The sequence below is a fragment of the Tympanuchus pallidicinctus genome, unplaced genomic scaffold (genome assembly GCF_026119805.1).
Source record: "Tympanuchus pallidicinctus isolate F22 unplaced genomic scaffold, pur_lepc_1.0 scaffold24, whole genome shotgun sequence".
NCBI lineage: Eukaryota > Metazoa > Chordata > Aves > Galliformes > Phasianidae > Tympanuchus > Tympanuchus pallidicinctus.
In genome coordinates, this window is record NW_026294741.1 from 6755089 (window position 1) to 6779646 (window position 24558).

The window sequence follows — 24558 nt, forward strand, 5'->3', positions numbered from 1 at the left end:
AACCCTGCACATCTCAGTAGACATTAACAGCTTTATCCAGAAGCATGAGAAAACTAGCTGCTTTAAGAACACATCTTCTGCATGCAGCTTGAGGACGAACGCAGAAAGAAATCCCAGCAAAGAAGTAGGAGCAGTGCAAAAGCACTTACCTCCCTTGCTGCCACCAGTAGAAGGGTATCCATGACTGACAGCACTTCACTTATGTCAAAATTTGCAGAAACTCCCTTCTCTGGTAATAATAAGAGTCCACCTGGGTCTTGATCACTACAAAACAAAGACCTTCTTACTAACAACAAAGGAGGAAGTGAGGAAGATTAACCTGTAGAGATCCTACTGCACCACAACTTTAAAATAAAAAGAAGGTTCTCCTGGAAAAGGTTCTCACAAATCCAAATTGATCAAACCATCACTACAAAGACCCCAAACAGATCCTTAAAAATAAATAAGTAGGTGATAGGCTAGCAAAATCCCACCAACAGCATGCTGTGATTTCAGCATCAACAGTTATCTTGGATATTTTACATTTTGTTTTGTATTGTTAATAAATCCCTTAACTGCAGTACTCTCCTTTCTAAAGCAAAGTCAGCTAATTGTTTCAAATAATTATTTTCAGTGGAATTACATTTATAACAAGGATCAAATATGATTTTATTAACAGGTATCAGACAATTCCTTTCAGTTTCAAGACCTCTTACCTGAAGTGGGTGCACAAGGATCTGAAGGCAAGATGTACAGATTGCTTATGCTCTTGCTCTGTGATGTTTTTCTAGAAGAAAAAGATTTATTTGCATGATGTGCACCATACCCCTCCTCTATGAGGAAGCATTATCATTTCTGTACTTCACTATTCATTTTTGGCAGCACAAAAGCAGTATGGTTACAAGGGGGAGGGTGGTAAAAAGAGGCAAAGGAACAATTGTTTTTAGTTTAATGGGACAAAGCATATATGTAATATTTGGCAACAAGAACTCGGATTGCTGCTTTCTGCATAAAGAAAACAGGCAGTAAACAATTTATTTCTCATTTAATAGCTTACCATCATGGCAAAGAGCTGGTTTCTCCTGGTTTGTCTGTCTGGGAAAAAGATTGCTGCTCCGCTGAGTAAGGTGTTCTTAACCTCCTGCTTCAGCATTTTCACTGGCATGAAGTTAGTGTCCTCCATATCCACCACTGCTCATACAAAAAGGACAGAAAATGGTAAGCTTAAGTTAGTATTTCATTAAACACATTTAATCCAATTGTGTCTTCAATGCTCTGCACAACTTCAAGCCTTTGCAATCTCATATTACACTCATTAAAAATGGGGGAAAACATTTTGACTTCCATCAAGAATAGTTTCTCAAAGGAGATATTTACTTGTTGAATAAATTAATTCTAGGAACATTAAGGCTTGACAACCATCAAGCTAATAAAGCATTCGAGATGTGACAGATTCTGTGTCAACTTGTTTCTCTACTTTGCTTTTCAGGAGACTGTCAGCTAATTAGCAAAAACTTTACTTATGTAAAGAGGGTTCAAGCCTGTTTCCAATGAAATCTAATGTCTGGTTGCCATTCTTTTCACTGGCTCCAGACTCTTTCATGTTTATGTAAATGTTACAGGCTCCTTCTAAGAACATTTATATATGCTTATACACATTTATTTATATATGAAATATCTGAATTAAATGAACTTCAGTATCATCACAGCTAAAGTATCATGCTTCCTCCTGGTTCAAGGAGGTGGCAGGTTCAGTAGAAGTTTTCTATTGCAGCTTCTTCCAGGCCTTATGTTATCAAAAAAATCTATAAAGGCACTTCAGAGGATCAAGGAAAATTTAATTTTGGTAGACTAATTAATACACACTTACCTGAAGGGGAAAAAAAAAAAAGGAATGAAAAAAAGGAGCTGCTTAGTCTTTAGAAATACACGTATTTTCCCAAATTCTAACTATTTCAACACACTTGTAAGCCAGAAGAGCCAGAAGAGTTAACATAGTCAGTGTAAATTACCTTCACACAGGTGTCTATAAAGATCTTCTGCAGCTTTTGTGTGACCAGGTGTTTTGCTCTGAAGAGTTTCTTGAGGTTTAGAAGTTTTATTGTCTCCAGTGAGCACAGAGAAAGAGCTCTGGAGCAGCTGCAATAGCAGTGTCTGAGCAAAGATGCACTCTTCCCTTGGGCTGTAATAAAACAAAAAACAAACAGAAGCAAAAACAAGAAAAGGAGAAGTTCTTTTTATAGAAAATAAATCATGCTATCATCTCAGATAGATGTATGACAGCATAGCCAAAAAAAGTACAGCTATCAGCTAAATTTATCAACACCTCAATCTTCTCTGCAACTTTATAGATAAAAACACATATGGCAGAAGAAAGATGACGTTATTTATGGAAATGATTTACTTGAGGGGAATAAAGTAATAGATTAAGTGTATTTAATTACACACATACACAGTGCTCTGTCCCACAACACAGATGCAACTTACTTTTGGTGAAGTTTATTGTAAAAATTCCAGAACAGCTGTAAATCTAGATCTGTGAAATCTAAATATGACTTGCATTTCAATCCACTCTCCTTCTGTTGAACCTTAAAAAGACAAAGAAAATGCAGAATTTTAACTCCATACAGAACACATTTACAAGAAGCAGATTTCCAACTACTGGTGTTACCACAGTCTAGTTTGCTCTACTTTTGCATCTATCATGAGTTCCATTCTAAGTTTTCTCTCACATTCTGAGCTTTTCTGATAATTTTGGCTAAAACCTTCCCCTTCACAGAGCTACGAATGGAGAATCTTTCCTCTTCCTTTGTCTTGTATGCCATCCCTGTCTTGCCATATTCAACGAGAATCCGTGTCTCTTTCTAATTTGACTGAAATTAAGTAACAGACAAAACGCCCAAAGTTCTGAATCTGAGCTGAAAAGGCACTGAATCAAGCACTGCATGAACAGAGCATTATTTTGACTTGTGTCCTTGACAGAGGACACATCATGGTGACTAAATCAGTGCATACCAGCCACGCCTATGAACTTTGTATGTCTCACCTCAGAGACTGACAGAATTACTTCCACAGAAGAAGACATAATTTATGCAACTTACCTAGCTACCTCTGCATGCCTTTTCCATATCTGCTTCACAAACAGTTACACTCTAATAAACACTGCAGCATCCTTCTCCTCCATCTATTTTAGCTAGCATTGCTATTTCCAAATTGGTTCTCAAAGATCTTTTTTAATCCTCTTCAGGGTCAAAGCAAGTACATTACCAGTCAACTTCAGCAAACACAATGTAATGTCTTTTTCTTGAGAACCTTTTTTTTCTTCCAAAGCATGGTTCTAATAATTATTATGCTTCCATCTATTCATTATTGCTGTTAGCATAGCCTTATTACTTTCAGCAAGGAAAATACATGCTTAACACAGCAAAAAAGCAAAAATACCAGGTCCTGTGCAAGCTGCTGGATGAAATGAAGTGTCTTCAGGAGAAGAGTCGTGCCACAAACTGTCTCATCATCTGTCTTCCTGCACTGCAAGCAGTGCATACTCCTGCTGGGCTCCTCTCGCATAGGCCGGAGATACCCAAGAACATTCAGGCCCTGCACTCCCAGCCGTTCTGCTGTGTCTTGTCTCGTGCACAGGAACTTAATCATTAAGTACTAGAAGGATGTAAAACACAGCACAAAGTTTGGTTTCAAAAGTTAAGATAAAACTTGGCTTTTACAAGGCATCCTATATGAGAAGACTGTGGGTCAGGAGAAAGGCAAGCCTTGCTCCCTGCCAGCCATCCTCCAAATTAAAAATAATGAGCTTGGGATTCAGGCTAAGCTTGGAATCCCAACAAGTCACAGTGATGGTTCTGTGACGTCTGCATTCATCTACAAAGTTGCTTAATTCATTATTCGATGTTAAGGTGCAAAATATTTTAACTGAGTATCTAGTCAACCAAATGTATATCTGTGTCCATAAATGAACATACAGTAATTATACATTTTAACAAATGCAAGTAGAATTAAATATAAAATAGGTTACTAAAGATACTAAAATAAAGCCATAATCACATTATTGTTCCAAAAACTCACTCATCATAAAACTACTTACCTGTGCATTATCACAATTTTGCATTAACTTAAATCCTGAAGCACCATTTAGCTACAGCTATATAGGAGTGCATACCAAGAAAAATAATAACTCAGAGAATAAAAGTCAAACCATCCTTTCAGCAAGAAGCCGTTTGGCTTTTACTCCCACTCAGAAGAGCTCATCTTGCACAAACAATCATTATGTTTAATTCACACACATAACAACAGAGCTCAGAAAAGAACTTCTGCTCACTGTGGGCAACCCATTTTATATGATGGACTCTCATGGTTTCTTACTTGGGCAACTCTGCATTGCTGCATTCTGACATCCACTTCATCCCACTCTTCTTCCACTTCAAACCACCCAATGGGATCATCATCTCCCAACTCATCGGAGGAACAACTACTCCTGTAAACAGAAGAACAGAACAAATTTTGTGAAGATGAAAGAAACTGCAAAGTTGTAGATATGCCACTAAAATATTGTTAGCATGTTACGGCTGCAAAGGGGAAACAAACAGAAACCTTCTCACCTAAAGAAATCTAAACAGGTTTTTAAATCAAGTGGTTGAAATCAACAGCTACGTATGTGTTTCCTCAAACACATCAAATTGAGGCTCATTAAGACCACAGAACAACATATCATTATTAAGTCATTTGGAGCAATTCTCAATAGCTCAAGTGCCATTGCAACAAGATCTGATACAACACTTCTTTTCAACTGACCAGAAAAAGTGCCCCGTACCTGTTTTTCAAGAACTGCTTGAACTCCTTCAGCTTCCATTTGTCATAGCTTTCAAATCTTCTGAAGTGTTCCTCTGCATGGAACTTTTCTGAAGCACTGTTGTAAGCAAACACCAGCCCACATTGTGCCCCAATGGCACCTCTTCGGACCTAAGGAGCACATCCAGAGCAACGTAGAAAGAAAACCTTGTGATAAAGTAAGGCATTGTTTTCACAGGAAGATAATAAGCATTACAGAAAGCAACTAAATACTGACAAATCTGAGCTCCAGAATCAACTTCTCAACCTAAAGAAAAAAACATGTTTTAGGAAAGCCTTGTGGAAGTTCTTGTAACCCAGGGCTCATGTATGTGCATGGTTAATGTTTGCTACAGTTACCATTCTAAAAATGATAACTACCATATTATGTCTCGTTCTTGTATACATAAAAAAAGATTGTATTCCACTGACAAAATTTAGTCCCTTGTCCAACTCGTTAGAAGTTGCTTGCCAGAAGTCCATTCCTGGTTAATTCTCTTGGACATTGAAATATGCATCTGTGTTCCAGCAATTAAATTATTCATTTGACTTAAATAAAATCAGCTGCAGAAATCTTGCTGAAGTTTTCTTCTGGTCATGAGATTTAATCACAAGACCCTGCTTTTAAATCAGATAAAATCACCCCTAGTGCTCAAACTGCACTGATGTCTCTGAAAAGATCTTGAAAAACCCCAGTTACTGTGAACTCACAAGCTGTATCTTGAAACTTCCAATTCAGAGTTGAAGAATTATTTTAAATATTGGGAATATGATCTAACAAATTCGTACTCTGCACCTAAAACTCACTGGCTTGAGTACAGTACAAGATACAGACAAAAGCAATATGAAATGCATATCTTGACTACATGCTTGTGGCACCCTGAAATAACTTCAGATCTCTGTTTCCTTCAGCTCCTCATGACTCATGCAAACGTAAAACTCCAAAATACAATGAATTCCACATTTCAGTTAATACAAAAAAAAAACCCACAAAAAAACAACAACAACAAAACAACATAATTCAACCCTCTCGTTAGGGAAAAATAGAAAGACTTGTACCTTTATTCTAATTTGTGTCACTTGAAATGAAGATTCAGTTCCAGTAGAAAGAATGATACTTGCTCTGGTCTTCCCTGTTTCAGTAAGAAAACCTAAAGGAGCAACGAGAACAGAATGAGGCTGGAAGGATTGCTAGGGGAAAATGTTGGAAAGAGAATCCTGAGATGGGGTACTAGAAGAGGGGGAACACACAATATGGTAGCAAAATGCTGTAGCTCATTTTGAAATGTTTCCAAATAAAAAGAGTAGAAGACTGTATCCCCCCCAGAGTACACACAGGTCTCTCCAGCACTGTCACTCCTGGGAATGCACTACCTACAGCAATTTCAAGAGTGTTTTCCCATTAAAGGTTATTAGTAGCTCCCCAGTATTGTTTTGGCTTGTGGTTCAGCACACTGATAAACTCACTGTTCCTCAAACCGATCAACAAAACATCAGAAGAGAGTCCACAATACAACTAAAGAAAATAAACTCAAACCACATCCATGAGTATACAAAGGGGTAAAGAGTATTTAGAATTCTCCTGATTTGCTGTCATAGCAGCTTTCATTTACAAATAACACCACACAAGACAGTATGCAGAAAGGTTGTGTGGCATTTCAGTTCAAAAGGAGATTGTAAAACACAAATCTTTCTCTCCAGTGTGTCCAGTACATAAGAACATCCTATAAAATATACTTCGAAGGAGAATTAATAGGTATGAGCAGTCAGTAAGCATCAGTGATTTGTTCCAAAGCTCTCCATCAATATTTGAGAAACCAGCAGTGAATGATTTATGACTTCAAGCCACAAAATGGGCCCTGGTGTCAATTTGTTGCGACTGCTTATTGCTTCTTCCATACAGTATCAATAATTCTCCCCAAAATGACATCCTTTTTGTTACTGTTGTTTTAGAACAAAGTGGATCCTGAGATACCTTGCAGAAAAACAGATTTACATATCAAGGGTTTTTTTTGTTTGTTCTTGAAAACATCTTCTGTATCACAAAACTACTGAATAGTGCCAAATACACATCACACCACTTGTTAACAGCCTGTATGCCTGGTTTAAGTTCTGGATTTTAAGTGCAGGCTCTTACCATCCCCAGTCCACGGCTCTACAAGGAGGTTTTCAGGCCCTGATTTATCTTCTTTCCCCTTTACATCACACGCTTGCAAAGTTAGTCGTAATGGCTTTCCTAAACAAGAAAAACATCAGGTTTAACAGCATGAGAAAATATAAAGATGTTTTAAGCTCTTCACACAAAAATAAATAAAAAAGTTACAGTGCTCTCAGCTTCCATGATCTCACATAAAAAAAAAGAAAAAAGGGGAGGGGAAGGGGCAAAGAAACTAGAGTGTAAGAGGTTATGTTAGATGAACATAGCTAAGGCCTTCAGATACATACAGGAGAATGAGAATCATCACAGCTCTTTTTCCCTCAGTTGTCTGCACTGCACTATGCAGGAAACACCACTCGTCTTGCAAAAAGCAGTAATTGCTCCAGGAAATACAAAGTGGTTTTCCAACCTTTTGAAAGCAAATACTGACAGGATAGTTATAACTAATCTACTTTTTGGCACAAGCCAAGAAGCTCTGACAAAACATATTAAAGGCTAACAAAAAGAAAATTTCTTTATGAGATAATAATGATAATCTCAGGAGCTGGCACCTGAAAGAAGACATTCATCAAGCAAGTGCAGTCAGTACTGCAAGATTTCTCTGCCTTTTGCCAGAGCATGCATGGCTCCATATTTATGACAAATATTCAGACTAACTTATAAAAGCAAAAATAAAAGAACTTTAAATCTGTGTTAATTTTATCATGCCTAAAACATCTTACCCTGTATATATGCATGTGTTTGCAAGAGAGGTAACACGCTGAGTCTAAACACAAAAATAAGTGTGCTAGTGGAAGAATAAAAGGAAAATGACATCTGCTGATTTAATACTATATAAACACTAACATCACCTCGGCAAAGGGGTCACACAGTTCATGTTCCCTCTCCAAGATGATGCCAACTGGTTCAGCTCTTAGATTACAGCAAGTTTGCATAATCATGAATTCTTAGGGTAGTTCACCTTTACAGGCTCCATCTTTTTAATAAGAGTCATTAACTTGGACAGCTTACATAATTTCAAATGCCAGCAAGATAACAAGTAAAACAACTGAGAAAGCTGTACATTATCATAAGTACATAGAGTAAAGAAATCCAACAATCATTCATTTACCATATTTATACAGCAGGTTCTGTCTAACTGTTGCCATAGAAGCGATAAGAGATGAAGCCTTGTATGGAGTGTCCAGATGATCAGTGATTGCACAAAGGGAGCTTATCACTTTAGCAACACTCCCCCTGGCTAAGGCAAAGGCCAAGAGCGTAAGTTCAACGTCTGGAGTAGTACAACAACTGGGGAGAGGAAAAAAAAAGCAGAGAAAAAAACCTCAGGACAAGTGCAGCAAGTACAGTTTTAAGATGTGATAACTGCTTCTGATGTGGTAATTGGAGAACTCTTCAAAGCACAGAAATATAAAATCCAGCAATTCTGTGGCTTGTTACAGTTGCTACAGCATTTGGTACTGTACAGAGAGATGAACAGAACACCCTGCTCTGTGCAAACCCAGTTGTCAGCAAGGAACCCAAGACCTGAATTTGGCCTTTTGGAAACTCCAGTATCTCCCAGATGAGCAGCAAACGCTTCCCAAAAGGTCTGCACTGATGGACACTGCTTTCATGGAGGTGTACTTTGCAGCAATCTCCATAAATGAATGGTTTCCTCCAACAGTAAAATCCACATTCCCTTCATATCAGGGCTCAGGCTAATCAGGCCCTGAGCACAGGCACACCAGTTAGACTGCTTTCTGACAGCAGCTGTCCCTTCAGCTCTACTTCCTTTTCCCTGTTATCAGCAGTCCTGCCCTGAGTGCTTTGTCACCATTCAGGACCATGCAATCTGGAGCAGCCTTTGACTTTTGCAATCACCGGGAGTTGAAATTTCTTCTTGATCAAAGTCCCTCCAGCCCCATTTGAAGCTGCTGCAGATCATCCCAACATTCAATTACGCAGCGTTTAAAACCAAAGACAGGAGGATAGATGCTTTGTTTTTAAATAAATAATGCTCACACAGAAAACCCAGGGTGTCAGTTTCTCATGCCTTTGAAGTTTCCAAGGTAGCAAAAAGAAACAGAAGGGAAAAAAGAAAGAAGACATTTGCTATACAAATTTTTCTAATCCATTTTCCATTTTTGTCAGAATACATTAAACATGACCTCACCTTGTTATTCTTATAAGGAAGCTATCTACTTCTTGCAAAACATTTGGAGATAAGAAGCTTGAAAAATCTGTAGAACTTGGAGTCAGAGACAGAGGTGGCATGTGTTGCAGGGCTTTCCTAGTAAAAAGGATGGAACATAACTTCAGAAAACCAGATAATCAAAGAAAACAGACATTTAGTTCTTTATGCTTTTTAGAAGTAGCTCTCTACAAACAGCTTCTGAATGCAGGAAGAACCTATTTACACAGAGAACCCATTCAAAGTTAAACCAGAATTGCACTGTAGCTGGGAAAAGTTCAGTTATTGTTGAGTAACCTTGAAATTTCAGTCTCAATCTCAGATTTAGTGAGAAATAAAGCAAGGTGTTTTGAATTAAGTCTATGACAGAATTAGGAACAGCCTGCTGTGTAAATATAATCTTTGTTTAAATGGTGCCAGAGTTGAGCAAGAGCCCGTTAACAAGGGGAAAACTGATTTAAAACTTCCAAAATGGTTTGAACATTTTTTATTTTTGTTTGATTTCCTAAGCTAAAAGTAATAACCCCTGACAATAGGAATTCTAATTGCTCGCATCAAGTCCACCTAAGTTTGGTTTCAGACTTTACAACTCCTAACACAGCTATGTGTTATTTTTGAATGCTTTTCTTTTTAAATAACTGTTTTCAGGCTTTATCAGAAATGTCAATCTTGAGCAATACCAAAACTGCAGCAAAACTGCAGGCCTTCTGCTTCAGTAAAGCTAAACTGCATAGAAATGATGAACTACAGTCAAGTAGCCATGAGCACTCCTCAAACAGACAAGAGCATATACAAAGTTCAAAAGTTTGCAATTAGAAGATAGCATTAATGGACTTCAGCCTACAGTATTCATTAGCTAATGACAGCAGTGCTCTTAAACGGGGTGGGTAGCACACTAACTGAGCTCTATAAAAGTTGATGTGGGTGTGTAGAGATGTTATTACAATTCCAATCCTTCAAGTCATCGGGCAGAAGAGTTTGGCAGTCAAACAAGGAAACGTTACACAGAAAGCAGCCAGTGACCACAAGCATCTGCAGCCATACTGCATATGCAGGACTGTACTCCCCTGCAACGAACAGCAAGGTGTTACATAAGCAAAACTTGGTGAAAAAGAAGCTAAATTAAGCTCTGTGCACAAGTGGAAGCTCTCCCATATTTATAATCAATGAAGTTAAGAGAGAGCTGAAAACATTACAAGCCAAAGGATAAACGAAGCCCATAATTTTTGGTGTCCATTCAATTGTGGCTTAACAATTGAACTGGCTGCAGCAGGTACAAGAATGATACTTGTTCTGGTATGTGAAAGAGGATAAAGGTGAAATATAAAAATTGAAACAACGTGGTGGATAAAAGGATGTTTAAATATCTTAACGGAGGGAGTGGAAACCAGTTGCACAAGGCTGATCTGTTCACAGAAGCTGGAAGTAGCCACAGAAGACACAACCAGGAAGTTTGGTACTTACTGAGTATTTTGTAATATAGTGTGAACAAATGCTGGGTTGGTTTCCATGGAAGCTGTTACCAGAGAGGTCAGCAGAGACCAATACCAGATAGCTGAAGCATCGCAGACTGAGACGCCCACCTTCTTAACTCTTTGATAACCAACAGCCCTGAGCCCATGGATTCTGGTGTCACATCCATCACTAAGGCAACGCTTGATGTTTATCTGTACATCTGTCAAAGGAAAAAAAAACCAAACATTTTTTCCATTTCGTCTCCTGGATGAGAGGTAGAAGAATCCCAGTATTTAAAACAATTGCTGCAAAAACTCAAGAGACAAATAGCAGCAAACATAGCAGATTACTCCCACATCTGGACAACTAGAATGTGTATGTTTCTTTGTAACTAGGAACCCTATCATTTCATAAATTCAGCTTTTGAAATGGCTTATGTGAGTCACTACTTCCTCCAGAAGTTAGGAAAAAAAGCAGTAAAGGACCTTCAAACTTAGAAAGAGATCAAACATGATTTCAGCAGTACCAATCGTATTTTTTACTTACATACATAGGAAATGCCTTGGGCGAGGAGATGGGAAAAGTAAGGAAAATGAATAAAGCATAAATGCAAACTTTTAAAGCTCCATATAAAAGTGGATACAATGATAAAAGTTTTTATCATTTTGTAAGGATAACATTCTCTTAGTTACTTCTGAGGAACGATATCCTTGTCACCTGCTTCTGTGGCAGTGAAAGCTTGTCATACTGAAAAGCATCTCAGGTGAAGGTACAAAGTTTCTGAGGCTTCACAAACCATCTTAAGAAAGAGCAGCTCTTCTTCCCATTGGTTACAATGCAGCCACCACAGATCCACCAGTCTTAAAAATAACACTGCTTAGAAATCCTCAGCATAAAACCTGCTCTGCAAAAATCATCTGACTGACTCTTCAGATACAAAAAAAATAGCCTGCCAGATACAGTTTTCTTTGCTAAGATATCATTATCTAACATATGCTTTCCCTCTGCAAGCAAAGATATTTTAACACTGCCTGATGTCGTCACACATAAAGGCTGAAGCTGCATTTTCATCATTCTAGCTCTTCAACCCTTAACCCCAGTTACAGACACCACGAGAAGGACTTAAAGACTCTCATACAGACTAGAAATTAAACTACAATTAGAACAACTTATCAGCCTCCAGAGTTAGGTCAGCAGCTTCTGCTCTAATAACTGACATTGCAACACATCACTCCGTGACCTACCCAAACTTTCACCTTCAAAAAAAGCAACAGAGCAATATACCAAGGGTATCTTTATTGACTCACACATCTGACTAATGTTAGCGTTTTCCAACAGTGTTACGTAGCCAGTGATATTGCTTGGAATGTGAACATCTCGGACCTCCTGGAGACTGCTGGCATTCCTTCCCACTGCCACTGTCACTTGCTGTGGCATGTAGCTCTGGTCATTGGCTGCCACGGCAATAGACAGATGTCTCAGAACAACATCTGGTTTCATCTTTAATCTGCAAAGCAAAGAAAAAAATATTCATCGAAATAGAAGATTAAACAAGAGCTTCACTTTTAGCTAAGCCTCAGCCAGTTTCCAGTTTTATAGGAAACGTGGGGAAGGAATTTTTACAAGGGCAAGTAGTGATAGAATGAGGTGTAATGGCTATTAACTGGAAGAGGGTATATTAGGAAAAAATTCTTCACTCTGAGGGTGATGAGACATTGAAACAGATTGCCCAGAGATGTTGTGGGTGCCTCCTCCCTAGAGGAGATCAAGGGCATGCTGGATGGGGCAGTCAGCAACCTGGTGCACTGGGAGGTGTTCTTGCCTACAGCAGAGGGTTGGAATGAGATCCTTCAAGTTCCATTTCAACCCAAACCATTCTGTGATTCTACAATCTACTGGAAATCACTGTTCCAAGGAGCAGTAACTGTCTACGTGATGGCAAAGCACTTCCATTCAAGCACTAACCACAGCATCTCTAACACGGGTTGGAAAGTTAGCTAAAGAAGCACATGCATCAACACAAAAGATGCGTGGCCTTTACAAGCCACATTAGGCCTTTAAGCTTCACAATACACGTTTTCAAAAAGAGTCACCTGTCACTCAGTAATTCCAAGACCTTCAGTCACCCTTCCTGGCTGTAAGACCAAAGAACTGGCAAACCTGAAGCTCAGCTGCACGCTGCTGAGGCACTCACCGTATCCAGTGTGAGCGAGCACTGCCATCAGACTGCCAGAAGGACGTCGTCTCCCCGTTTGTCATCTTGTCAATATCAGCAGAATTGGATGAGGTTTCTATGTGAGTGTAGCACTTTGTGACAGACTTCAGCTTGTCCGACTCCTCGTTACCATTCAAGTCGCTGGGGTATTCTGGGGGGAAAAAATTATAACAAAAAGCACGCATTTTTCTTTTGCTCATTTTTAAGAATCGCTTTACTTTTATTACAGTCTCCTGTAAGTCAACTTGTTGGCATAGAACAAAGTTCCTGGAGAAGTGACAGAAAATAAAGCACAGCAGGGATTCATTGCAGATGAAATCACAATAATACTAATCTATCACTTGAAGCATGAAAATATCGACGTACCTTTGTCCAGCAGCCTCCTTTCCCTATTGGTCCCATCATTATTTTAGTAGTTTCATTCCCAAATACAAAAATATCACAGGAGAAAGTAACATACGATGGAGAAAACCTCAATCCAGCTTTGCTAGGGAATAGACAAAGTCAACTGTTTCTCCAAATAACTCGATCCATTTCAATAAGGATCAACACCATTAAAAGTCGTGCCTGCCAAAGATTAAAGGAAGCTTTTCCACTTGTCTGGAAACACTTCTTCAAGCTGTGGTTACACAGTCATTTTGGAAAGGAAAAGAAGAAAGGAAAAAGCAGAACCACGGCATACCTCTCTCTTTTAGGAGAAGTCGATCCAAGGAATCCTTCAGAACAGAGGAGCGCATCATGCAGATGTTGTTGAAGTACTCCAGCACAGGGTAAGGGATGGCAGTGCTGGAAATGCGATTCCGGTGCAGGAACCTCAGGATCATTGAAGCATGAAGGCCAAGGCGCTCTTTAGATTCGGAAAATATATCTATAAAACCTAGAAAGAGACACGATTTCTTTCTTTGTTGCAACATCTGACTCGAGTCCACATTGTTCCCCTCTACCTCTTATTATGAGATAAATCCTAATGAAGCACGAGAGCCAACATGAGAACTCTATTCCACCATATGAAGTAACCACAGCAGGGCTAAGGAAAGTGCAAAGAAATAACTTGTTGGCTACTTCAGATGTCCAAAAGAGCTCATAACAATTACCAAATATCTTAGTTCTTAAGCACATTCTGCAGTCCAGAAGTTCAAAACCCTTATCTTCACTATCTTGGTGAAACAGACCCTGCTTGGCTTTGAGCTGCATGCTGCTCCCACATTGCTCACTGGAGCTGCATTAGGCAGCTCCCTTTGGCACTGTGGATCATTCCCAAAGAAGTCCCTAATGCTTTCCACCATCTACATAAGAGATTTCAGCTTCAGCGTTACTCTCCATCACAGCACACTTAGATACATCAAACAATACTCCCTAAGTACTTCCTGATGGCCAGTCCTGACACTTTTGTCCCATCCTCTAAGGTAAATCCCCTTTAGCCACTTATCATTAAAAGCTCAGGAGGAAAGACAGAAACTGATACTTATCCCAGAACCCAGATTCCAAAAACTGTCATTTTCAAAAATAAAAGCTATCAAATACCACATATGTTTTAGTAGGATTCCAAGATCCAAATAACAATACAGCAACGTTTGTGACTCATCACCTGAAACAGACTCAGCAGAGGATATATTCTTCCAGCTATCAAGTATAAGGGCTGTGACTGCTTTACCAAAACTCTGCAAGACACTTTTTTCTGTCCCTAAGAACTAAACAAGGATAACAACCACACAGAGAAAATATCAGTCGCTTATAGAAGAGTTTGAGCTGATCATCATTATGTGAAGGTTTAAACTTACAGTAACTTCACTTGTTTGATATGAGGGCAACGAGAACAGCTTGGAGTAGAGGCTTGAGAAGATTAGGACAAGAAACACCACTAAAGCAGTTCACTGAAGCAGCATTCCTTACGCAGGGACAGGACTTGGGAAACCATTTGTTCCATGCTGTCCCCATACCTGGAACAAGTGAACAAGCCTGCAGTTGCCTGATGACGTGGCTCAGCTCCCCTTGAAGATTAGCTCCACTGGAATTCTTCAGAGCCTCCAGCATATTCTCCACATCTACAGTGCCATCTCCTTCAGCATCAAATTGTGCAAAAGCCTGACAGGGGAAAAAAAAAAAAAAGAAAAAAAAAGAACCTTTATTTCAGCATCTCTCCTTCAACGTATTTCATGTAAATCTTAGCAACAGTGGAACATTACAACAGCACTAAACTAAAATCAAAAAAGTCTGTTTGCTGCAGCATCGAATTTATGACAAGAGCAAACACAGCCTGGTTGAAAATCTGCAGTCTTTAGCAGGTTTTAAGGCATTTGCATTGCATTCCTGTTGAAGCCAACCATAGCTATGCTTAGGTGGAGACAGCACATCATCCACACCAGTGAATCAGCAGTATCCATCCACCCAACATCTGCGACTGCAAAGAAGGTGTTCATGAAAGAACATGAAAAACCCTCTTCCATTAAATGCCAGGTTTGTTCTAAAAGCATCACAACGCATTACTCACTGGGCCACATCCATTTCACACTGCAGCCATTCAAAATCTTTCAGGTTTCACTTGTTTCTAAACTGATTATTAGGAAGAAATGCTTTACTGTGAGGGTGGTGAGGCACTGGAACAGGTTTCCCAGCGAGGCTGTGGATGCCCCCTGCCTGGAAGCACTCAAGGCCAGGCTGGATGGGGCTGTGAGCAACCTGGTGTACAGTGAGGTGTCCCTGCCTGCAGCAGGGGAGTTGGGGCTGGGTGATCTTAATGGTTCCTTCCAAACATTCTGTGATATTTCCTTTATTTAAAAAAGAAAAATTCTCAGAACTCCATTTTTTGATGTTTATTCCCTTCCATCATCTGTCTTCTTGCACTGAATGCCAGTTGAAGACAGTTTACCAAAGCATTTATGAAAAGAATGAAACCAGGTAGAAGTCTACAAGACTTTATTTTCTTTCTGAAGTGAACCACTGCCAGATTTACTTCTTTTGGCCCTAGTATAAGTGTATTCCACACTCAGCTACAGCAGCAAGCCACCCAGCCTCTAAACCCAGCAGCCCACGTGTCCTGAGCACAAAGCTCAGGAAGAAGCCCACACTTGAGACTCGCTTGGTCCTCATTATCAGAACCAATGTACCATTATAAAAGCAATATCCTAGAGAGAAACAATCTGAGATGACTAGATTAAAATAACCTGCCAATTAAACGTGACATAATTACAGCAGCAAATGAGAGCAAAGTCCTCGGAAGGCACCCGAGCCGAAGCACGACGTCTGTGTTGGCTGAAGCCGTGGTGGCACTTGTGTGGAGCTGAAGTTGGGCTCTGCAGGTCCATATGTGAGCTCACAGCTGGAGCCCTGCTGGCAGCTCCACAGCTTTGCTCTTTGCAGCGTACATGAAGGGTTCTGGGCAGAGGAAGCTCCCCAAGCAGAGCTAGGGCCTTTGCTCGAGGACAATAGAGGGAATTCATTTTAACAAACAGATCCAGTGCCAAAACAAATGAAGGCACAGCTTTGCTACATGACTTCTCCTGCCTCTGACTGGGGTCACGCTGTATAATCACTAATCCATGAAGCAAGCAAGCTCTGGGATGCTACCAGTGAGAATAAACGTCACATAGGATAAGGCTGGGGCTGCCAAGCACTGCTTTAAGCCAACACCTGACGCTTGCATGCACAAAGAGATTACCACATTGACACTTTCTTTGCACATTAACGCAGCTTTCTTTTTTAAACCCTTCCTGTGACCTCAGCAGATCTATCATCTCGCCGACTCCAAAAGTCTACAACTATTTCTGTCTGCTCAGTGTAACTTCAGTGCTATCTGACACAAAGCATTGGCAGTTTGCACTGCTCTGCTGTGCACAGGGCTGTACCAACCAACCCGCCCCGTGTGTAGACACAGCACCCGAGCTGCACTCATGTGTGGGACAGAGCTACCTCTGCAGGAACAACTTCACTGCAGCCCACCTTCATCCTGCTCCTTAATAAAAGCATTAAATCCTAACGTTTCCTACCAAGCTCAACCATGACCATGGGGTAACTTATCTCAGAAATGAGGTATGTAGACAAATCTGCCCTTTAGCTTCCAGAAGGGCAGCACAGTGCAGCATCTCTCAGGTGTGACCAAGGAAGACTTTATATTCCATTCATTGCACTCAGTACAACTGAAGCATCCACATTTCGAGCAAAAGTTGGATACATTCCACAGCCACTGCTGAAGCACTGATAGATTAAGAAAGGTTTAATTTAACTAACCAATAGACAGAGGTTTATTTTGCCCATAAAGCATTTAACAAATGCGCTCGAAAGCCCCAGACTGAAAACAGAAAAACTTAATGGGAGGTGAGAACTTCATGTGTGCCAGGCAGAACTCTGTAAATGTCAAAAAGTGGAAACCTTCTGCCCTGCCACCTGCAAACACCTCACTCTCAGCCCACGGGCTGCTGCCAGCAGCAGAAACAATGAATGAGGGTTTTCCACACACATCCCAACATCCCCACATCGCAGCAGCACAGATGAGCTGCGACCACACCCCCATCCCAGCACAAATCCCATGACACGCTTTTTCCTCATTTCCTAGAACGTGGAAAAAAAAAACCAACCCATACTTGTCATGCAGAGGAAGATGAGCAATGCAATCCCCAAAGTATTTCTTTAGCCTGCAAAACTCAGTCGCTTGTATTAACAGGGGGAATCTCAGTGTACTGATATCACTCTCTGACTTGTGAGAGGTTAAGAAGTGTTGGTTAATGGCTCTTGGGAAGGAATTGGACGTGGCACTGAGGTTAGTGGGCAAGTGGGGATGGGTTGATGGTTGGACTCTGTGATTGTAGCAGTCTTTTCTAGCCTTAATGATTTTGTGATTCTAAGGGTAAACTCAGAGGGAGTGTTTTCAGCCAGCTGTGTGAAGCAGCCTGGAACCAACACACAGCCTGTGTGACAGCACCAACCTCCTCCCAGCGCCTGGTTACTATGTCAGCACTGACTCATTCCTAGGAGCACACATGCGACTCAAAGGTCAGCTTCCAGTTATCCTGCCACTTGGGAGCCATAGAAAGGCTGAAGGGAGACACCGGGGAGTCCCAGAAACTGCATGCGGAAACAGCTTTGGACACAGCCACCTCCTTCGGTAGCTGTGGAAACCCCAATGGGGTGTTCTGGAGTCCGGCTCTAGAACGGGCACAAAGGGCAGTGCTGCAGTTTGGTGCTCTGGCTGTCGGCTCCCCGTATCCCTTTGCAGAGCTGAAAGGAAACCATGCTCCTTCCTACCACCGAGGCCTCACCCCTCCTGTCACACACAGCACAGCGTCCCGCCGTGCAACCGGGTGCTGCAAGGGGAGCGCCGGGCCGATTTTAAAGAGAAACAATCAAACGAAGCACAGCAAACTCTCATCGGAGTCACCCCAGGGCGCTTCCCGCACTGCCGGTACCGACGGGGCAGAGCCGGAACATCTCCTTCTCGGGGTTACGGGGCGGGACAACACCCGCACCGCCGCACGGCCTCTGCCCGCTGCTGCCCGCGGGGCAGGCCGGGCTCACGAGGCCGCTCGCTCGGCATTCCCGGTTCCGCGCTCCCCCCGCTCACCTCCTCGCTCTCCCCGCGCGACCCGGCCGTCAGTCGGGACACGCTCTCCAGCACCTCGCAGAACTGCTCCAGACTCACGGCCTCGTCGCCGCGGCTCAGCCGCTCCTCCAACCAGCGCACCAACGCGCCGTGGTGCCGCGATACCAACGACTCCGGCAGAGCCGCTTCCCTCAGCCGCGCCGTGGCCTCGCGCAGCCGGGCCTGCTCCAGCAGCACCTCGGCGGGCGGCAGCGCAGGAGCCGGGCTGGCGGCCGGGAAGGGATCGCCGGGCTGAGCCGCCGCCTCCATGCCTTCCTCGGCTCCCTCCTCCTCCTCCTCGCTGCTGTGGCTCGCCGCCGTCCCCATGGGCGTCGAGCTGCGGCCAGACGCCGGGCAGAGCCGCTCTCGCTCCTTCTCCTTCCTCTTCCCTCTGCCTCCGCCCGGCCCGGCTTAGTCAGCAGCTTCCCGCGCGCCGCACCTGTCAGCGCCCGGCCGGCGGCCGCCGCGCCACACTGCCGCCAAGCGACGCCCGGCCCCGTAAAGCCCCGCCCCGCCTCTTTACGACGCCGGCCGTAAAGCAGCGCGGCGCCCCACGCGTCTCTCCCGCCACGCCGCCGTCAGGCGCCGCGCAACGCCGTCGCGAAGCTGTTGTAAAAAAGCGGCGGCGCCATGCGGCGGGGTGCGGTAATAGTCGCCGCTCTGTGCTTGGGCGCCGCCTGGCTGCTGGGCCACAGGTTCGATCCCCGCGCCTGGCTGCAGCCCCGCGACCGCCTGCTGAGCGCCGCCGAGCTGGGGCGGCACCGTGGGGCTCCGGGGGACCCCGGCCTCTATCTCGCCCTTCTGGGCCGCGTCTTCGACGTGCAGCCCGGCCGCAGGCACTACGGCCCCGGCGGGGCCTACAGCGGCCTAGCAGGTGGGCGGGCGAAGGTGGGGGGAAGGATGAGATCTGCCAGGACCCGAGGTTGAGGCGCGGAGGGGTCTCTGAGGGGCTGCTTGGGGCCTGACAGGGCTTCTGGGGACTCCAGAGGTGTCAGGGCTCTGGGGCTCCCTGTGGGCTAAGAGGGCGCTGGGCTCCCCAGGACCTGACAGGGCTCTCTGGGGCCCTGCAAAGCTCTGGGGCTGTCAGGGTGGTGGGGCTCCCTGGGGCCTTACGGAGCTCTGGGGACCGCAGGGCTCACAGGCCCATTGTCTGCCACAGGAAGAGATGCCAGCAGAGCGTTTGCAACTGGAGACTTCACCCCGTCAGGCCTGGTGGATGATGTGTCTGCGCTGTCGCCAGCAGAGATGCTCACCATTCAGAGCTGGCTGTCTTTCTACAGCACCAACTACGCCTGTGTGGGTAGGTGGCTGCCACGTGTGTCGCCTGGGTATGGCTGCTGAGCTCAAGTCCTGGTGCTGAGCAAGTGCTGTTGACTTTGTGATCTTCAGAGAGTCGCTAATCTTGTCCTGTGTGGGTTTATAACGTGCAAGTTGCTGTGTGATCCATGATGTGAAGGGAGGTAGCTCAGTTCTGTTTCAAAATGAGGCCACAGCAAAGATCCTCTGGTGTAGTTCTTTGATTATTTTCTTTTTTGTCATTAAATAACAAATTATTAAAAATAATAATAATAATCCACAGAAATTAGTCACTTTCAGAGAATCAGAATTGTAGGGGTTGGAAGAGACCTCAGGAGATAATCAAATCCACTCCCCTTCTAAAGCAGTTTCCCTGCAGTAGGTTACACAGGAAAGCATCCAGACAGGTCTTGAATATCTCTAGAAAAGGAGTCTGCCACCTCTCTGGGCAGCTCGCTCCTTGCCTGGAAATGATGTAGTCTTAATTGATCTTCTCTCCAAGGGAAGCTGGTGGGCAGATTCTATGATGAAAATGGGGCACCGACAGAGGCTTTAAAGCAGGCTGAGGCTGCCATCGAGGAAGGGCTGAAGTTCAAAGCAGAAGGTGATCAGTGGAAGGAGCAGTTTCCACCCTGCAACTCTGAGTGGAGCTCTGCCAAGGGCAGCCGATTCTGGTGCTCCAGGCAGAGGTAAGTACTGCTTTCCTGCAGTCATGCTTGGGCCTCTTGGAGCAGAGCGTTTCTGCCCCTCTGTTTGAGCACCCACAGCTTTATCATAGCAGAAGAGGCACTAGAAGGTGTCCCAGCTTCTTTAGGTGAGTTCTTGTGGCTTTCCCACAGAAGAGCTCAGGTTAGTGCAGACGTGCCGAGGGCTGGCGTGGCTGGAATATTGCAGACACGATCCCTTCTGTCTGTATTCCTGAGGTTGTGCTTTCAGCCAACCCACCAGGAGCACCACCAGCAGTTTGTGCCAGGTTTATCTGTTTCTGTGTGAATTAATTCCCTCTGCTGGTTCAGCCACAGCTGATAGCCTCTCCGCAGCTGGAGGAGCACAGTGGGATGGTAATTAACTGACTTCCAGTGGGAGGCAGCAGAGTGGGAGTTCTGCTCAGCGACACGGAGAGTGGTTAAAAAGAAAATCGAGACTCATCCTGATCATTGACACCTTCAGGAATTTTATTTCTGAGGCAAAAACTTTTGTCACACTGGAATCCAGATCAGCTTTCAGAAGCTGCCCTACATGCACGTGATCACCCTGCACTCAGGAAAGCAGGTCAGAAATCCCACTGGGCTGTTAGCAGCATTCAGGCAGGTCTTCTCACCCATCATGAATCAAAAGATCAGCTGCTGTTTTTTGAGGTTTCACAGCCTGTCTCAAAGGGAACAACAGTTCCCTCTTAAAACCATATAAAAATAAGATTGATCTTTGAACAGTCATTTCCTACTTATCCTGTTTAGATGTGTACCTCCCTTGGATTGGAGACCATTTTGTTTTAAGCTGAAATCATGTCACAGACTGCACTGGAAAATGCTTGGGCAAGCTATGCTAGCAGTGTGCACCTTGCTTTTGCTTCTGTGTGAAATGAGCCTGTTTGCAGTTGTAGAACTGGGTGTTATGTGGTAGTCTCTCATGTATGCGTTTACAGGCTTAATGAAAGACAGCAGTTAGGGGAACACACAGGACAGGACTTGGCCCATAAAGAGATGCTATGAAATACTTGGAGATTTTTTTTTTTTCTTTTTTTTTTTTTTTCCCCCTAGTTCTCAAAATCTCTGTGTTCACCAAAGACAACATGTAATCGTCTGTGAGCTATTAGCTACCCCAGAAAAGGCATTCTTCCATTAGGCACTCTGTGCCACATACAGCCACGGTTCCTCTTCCCTTAATAGAAACAGCAGAAGTTGGTCGCTGTCAGGTGGGTCAGAGCGTGTAGCTGCACACAGGTTCAAGCCATGGGTTTCAGCTGATAAATAAGTATCAGAAGGCAGCGGGATGTTGGGAGCAAAGTCTGTCTCAGCGCGTGCACTGTTAATCTCCCGGAGTGCTTTGAATTTTGACCTGCTTCTGTATTCTCCAGAAGCATTTCATGGCTCTGAATTGGATGTTTGAATTGTAATTTATTTCAATTCTGCATTCTTAGTGGGGGAGTGAACAGAGACTGGACCGGCGTGCCCCGCAAGCTGTACAGGCCTGGCTCGAGGGGAAGCCACTGCGTGTGCGTGAGAACCAGCGGCCCCCCGTGGGGCCAGCAGGGCTCAGCCCAGCACAGCGACAGAGGCGACCTGGATAACCCCCACCTGCAGGAATACGACAGCTGCCACCCGCAGGCTGAGCAGTGCATCCTCAGCACGTGACACCGTGATCGAAGGGGGCCAGAAGGGCTCCGGTGATACCCTGTGCTTAGGTGGGCAGTTCCAGTTTTGTTCCCTCCCGTCTGTCTGTGCAAAGGGAGCGATGGCAGTTCACGTTCTGTGACTTTTAACGTGTGGAGATGGAGGTGGGAGAAGAAGAAACACTTGAGCCAAGGTACTGGCTAAAAAACTGGCACTTAGTGCTTTTTGCCCCACAGTATTTTTACATCTGGTGACAAACTGTAAGATGCACAGCCTGAGCTACGCTTAAAAATGTATTTCTTGTACAGCCAGGAAATAGATGTTTGTGTGCTCAGTGGTGAGCGCAAGGTGTTGTGCTTTAAGGCAGCAAGCAACAATGGCAGCAGCATCACTGACTTCAATTTATGCACAATCCTCCAATGTCACCTGAAGTCTCTTACTGCTACTGCCCCTTCCCATACAACTGCTTTGCTCTGAAGGATGTAAAAGCAGCAGGGAGAAGCCTGACTTTCTCCTACAATTGCAGTGTGTAGCATCCAGGAACTTGTGCAGTTCGTATACAAGCTCTGCTTATCAGATCCATGAATACAGAAGGCAAAGGTCAGAGCTACATTTCCTTATTTCATGTTTGTATTAGATACTGAGCAAAGAAGATAATGGACACCACCTATGAGGATTGCTGCTCAAAGTTGACCTCACCATCCTTGTTTGGTGATTCACTACTTGAAAGCTACCCAGCCCTGCAGTTTGAACTAGGTGATAATAAAATCTACATACAGTGTGACCATCCTGATGTAATTTGCCTGTCTCCATTCTGGTTTATTATCTCCTGTTTGTTACGTGTCCATCAGACTGTAACCTTGATCCACCCTCACAAAGCCCAGCTCACTTAAAACATGTGCATCTTTCACCACAGCTGTCAAAATCCATAACATTTTGTTAATTCCAGAAGAACAAGGCAAATCTTACCAGTTTTGTGTAGGGCTGCAAAGGACAGGGGGGCTAGGAGCTATGAGTGCAGGCTGGGGGGGAGGCAGCTGCAGTTGTTCCTAGAGGCTACTGTGAGAATGGGTTATTGGAGCAGCTGCAGCCTCAGAAGGCACCTGGATTAACTACAGCCCAACAATGAACACAGCTTAGTGCAGAGCTGTGCCAGTTCTGAAGGCAGCTGCCACCTATTTATAAAAAGCTGGGAAGCATTTATAAGCTCCGAAGGCTTTTGAGCTATAACCACTCCTAAAGAAAACCCCAGGGAGCTAATTAATTAATAAACTGGTGGCATTACAGGAGGCTCAGCAACATTCATTAAAAGCAAAAATAATCACTTAATTGCAGCAACAATAGGAACGTGTTGCAGCACTTTTCACTTACTGTGTTCAGTGATGCTACAGCTACCATGAATGAGAACCATACAGCAATTTAAACTTATGCTTATTTTGATACTTGGTGGTTTTGTTTTGCTTTTAACCTGGTTCTGTTATTTCTTTTCCTCTACCCTCTGTAAGAAGAGTCCCCTGCACCACTTTCAGGCAGAGCTGGAAGCTGTCACTGCTCAGCAATGCAAGTTTTCTCTAGATAGATGGCAGCAGAGCCATCGCACTGCTCAGCTCCTCAGCTGTCCTTCCAGAACTGAAGTGCTGCCCCAGGCTTGTGCCAGCTTTGGGATTGGACTAAACTGCTTTCTGCAACAATCCATACTAAAGCGGTGCAAAAGCTGCAGGAAGGGCTACAAGGCAGTGCTTCCTTGTCTCACTTCAATGGAAGCATTACAGAAGTCAGCCTGTTAGTTACTTTTGGACACAGGCCTTACAGCAGGGACTTGTATTTAGAGGTCAACAGCACAGGTGACCTCAAATTACCCTCAACAATTCAATCAGATTACGATTGAATCAAGGGATAAGTGCCTTTAAAAGCAACTTCAAAAGTTTCAGAATTCCAAATTATTAAACACTAGAATATTTTTTGAGTTCCCATCTGTCTGAGAAGCTACATTCCTACTGGAGGCACCAGCTATGCAGCCTCCAAGCAGGTTTCATCATGCTTTATCCTTAAAACTGCTCTTCCTTGCAAATACTGTGTTGAAATGCTGAGGGGATGGACTTGATCTAGAGAACTAGACAAAAGTCAGTAAGCTGCTGTAAGAAAGCAAGGCAGATTTTAGAAACTGGTGGTGTTGCTTGGCAGGTTGGAAAACTAATTCACAGCTTATTCCTTGGTTTAGTTGGAAAGACAAGGGGAAAAAGTTTCAGTCTTGCCCCAGGAATGAGTCATTTATTAAGGCCAACAAGGAGACTCCATGAAATGCTCCAAGAAAATCATATTGTTTCTACTATCCTAATTCAAAACCTCAACTAAATTCTCCTGTGAAGGGGAAAACAATTAAACAGGATGAAGTAAAGAAAGACTGCAGTTAATCAAGCTCACAACTCATCTCTGGTAGCTGCACTTTTTAAAATTAATTAAGCCTAATGCATCACAATCTCAAAATGGCTTTGGTTGGTCTCACCACTGCTTTTTCTGGAGTGAAGCTGC

At 43.5% G+C, this 24558-nt stretch overlaps 2 protein-coding genes across 5 annotated transcripts in view; one reads left to right on the forward strand and one right to left on the reverse strand.

Annotated features, from left to right (window-relative positions):
* The window catches only part of ZZEF1 (zinc finger ZZ-type and EF-hand domain containing 1), a 53289-nt gene extending 34435 nt beyond the window's left edge, over positions 1-18854 (reverse strand). Inside the window, exons 1-18 of one of the 2 annotated variants that reach the window (XM_052688425.1) lie at positions 18380-18854; positions 14763-14907; positions 13505-13699; positions 12802-12973; positions 11915-12114; positions 10617-10827; positions 9135-9251; positions 8091-8269; positions 6959-7057; positions 5881-5972; positions 4805-4953; positions 4357-4468; positions 3421-3636; positions 2467-2567; positions 1992-2161; positions 1037-1170; positions 696-766; positions 150-264 (exon numbers count right to left, since the gene is read on the reverse strand). In XM_052688425.1, the coding sequence (XP_052544385.1) occupies positions 150-264; positions 696-766; positions 1037-1170; positions 1992-2161; positions 2467-2567; positions 3421-3636; positions 4357-4468; positions 4805-4953; positions 5881-5972; positions 6959-7057; positions 8091-8269; positions 9135-9251; positions 10617-10827; positions 11915-12114; positions 12802-12973; positions 13505-13699; positions 14763-14907; positions 18380-18724 (2823 nt within the window). In that variant the 5' untranslated portion in view covers positions 18725-18854. The remainder of the gene's footprint in view (positions 1-149; positions 265-695; positions 767-1036; positions 1171-1991; positions 2162-2466; positions 2568-3420; positions 3637-4356; positions 4469-4804; positions 4954-5880; positions 5973-6958; positions 7058-8090; positions 8270-9134; positions 9252-10616; positions 10828-11914; positions 12115-12801; positions 12974-13504; positions 13700-14762; positions 14908-18379) is intronic. The other variant, XM_052688426.1, reaches the window with a different exon arrangement.
* An 84-nt stretch (positions 18855-18938) lies between these two features.
* Positions 18939-22824, forward strand: LOC128083333 (neuferricin). Of its 3 annotated transcripts, none has more exons than XR_008208033.1 (5): positions 18939-19271; positions 19557-19697; positions 20196-20382; positions 21454-21608; positions 21834-21917. XR_008208033.1 is itself a non-coding variant. In XM_052688431.1 (5 exons), exons 1-5 carry the CDS (start codon positions 19028-19030, stop codon positions 21842-21844), a joined length of 666 nt encoding a protein of 221 aa, XP_052544391.1. In that variant the 5' UTR covers positions 18939-19027; the 3' UTR covers positions 21845-21942. The 3 variants fall into 3 exon arrangements, 2 of the variants coding, with proteins under 2 accessions (XP_052544391.1, XP_052544390.1); XM_052688431.1 differs by lacking the exon at positions 21454-21608 and adding an exon at positions 21151-21231 and having other exon boundaries at positions 21832-21942; XM_052688430.1 differs by lacking the exon at positions 21454-21608 and having other exon boundaries at positions 18940-19271; positions 21834-22824.
* Positions 22825-24558: the final 1734 nt, after the last annotated feature.

Bases quoted from the DNA above. Each gene is read 5' to 3' on its own strand.
- LOC128083333 (XM_052688430.1), top strand. From the start codon at position 19,028: ATGCGGCGGGGTGCGGTAATAGTCGCCGCTCTGTGCTTGGGCGCCGCC. The intron at 19,272-19,556 runs GTGGGCGGGCGA...TGTCTGCCACAG, and splicing joins GGCCTACAGCGGCCTAGCAG to GAAGAGATGCCAGCAGAGCG. The intron at 19,698-20,195 runs GTAGGTGGCTGC...CTTCTCTCCAAG, and splicing joins CACCAACTACGCCTGTGTGG to GGAAGCTGGTGGGCAGATTC.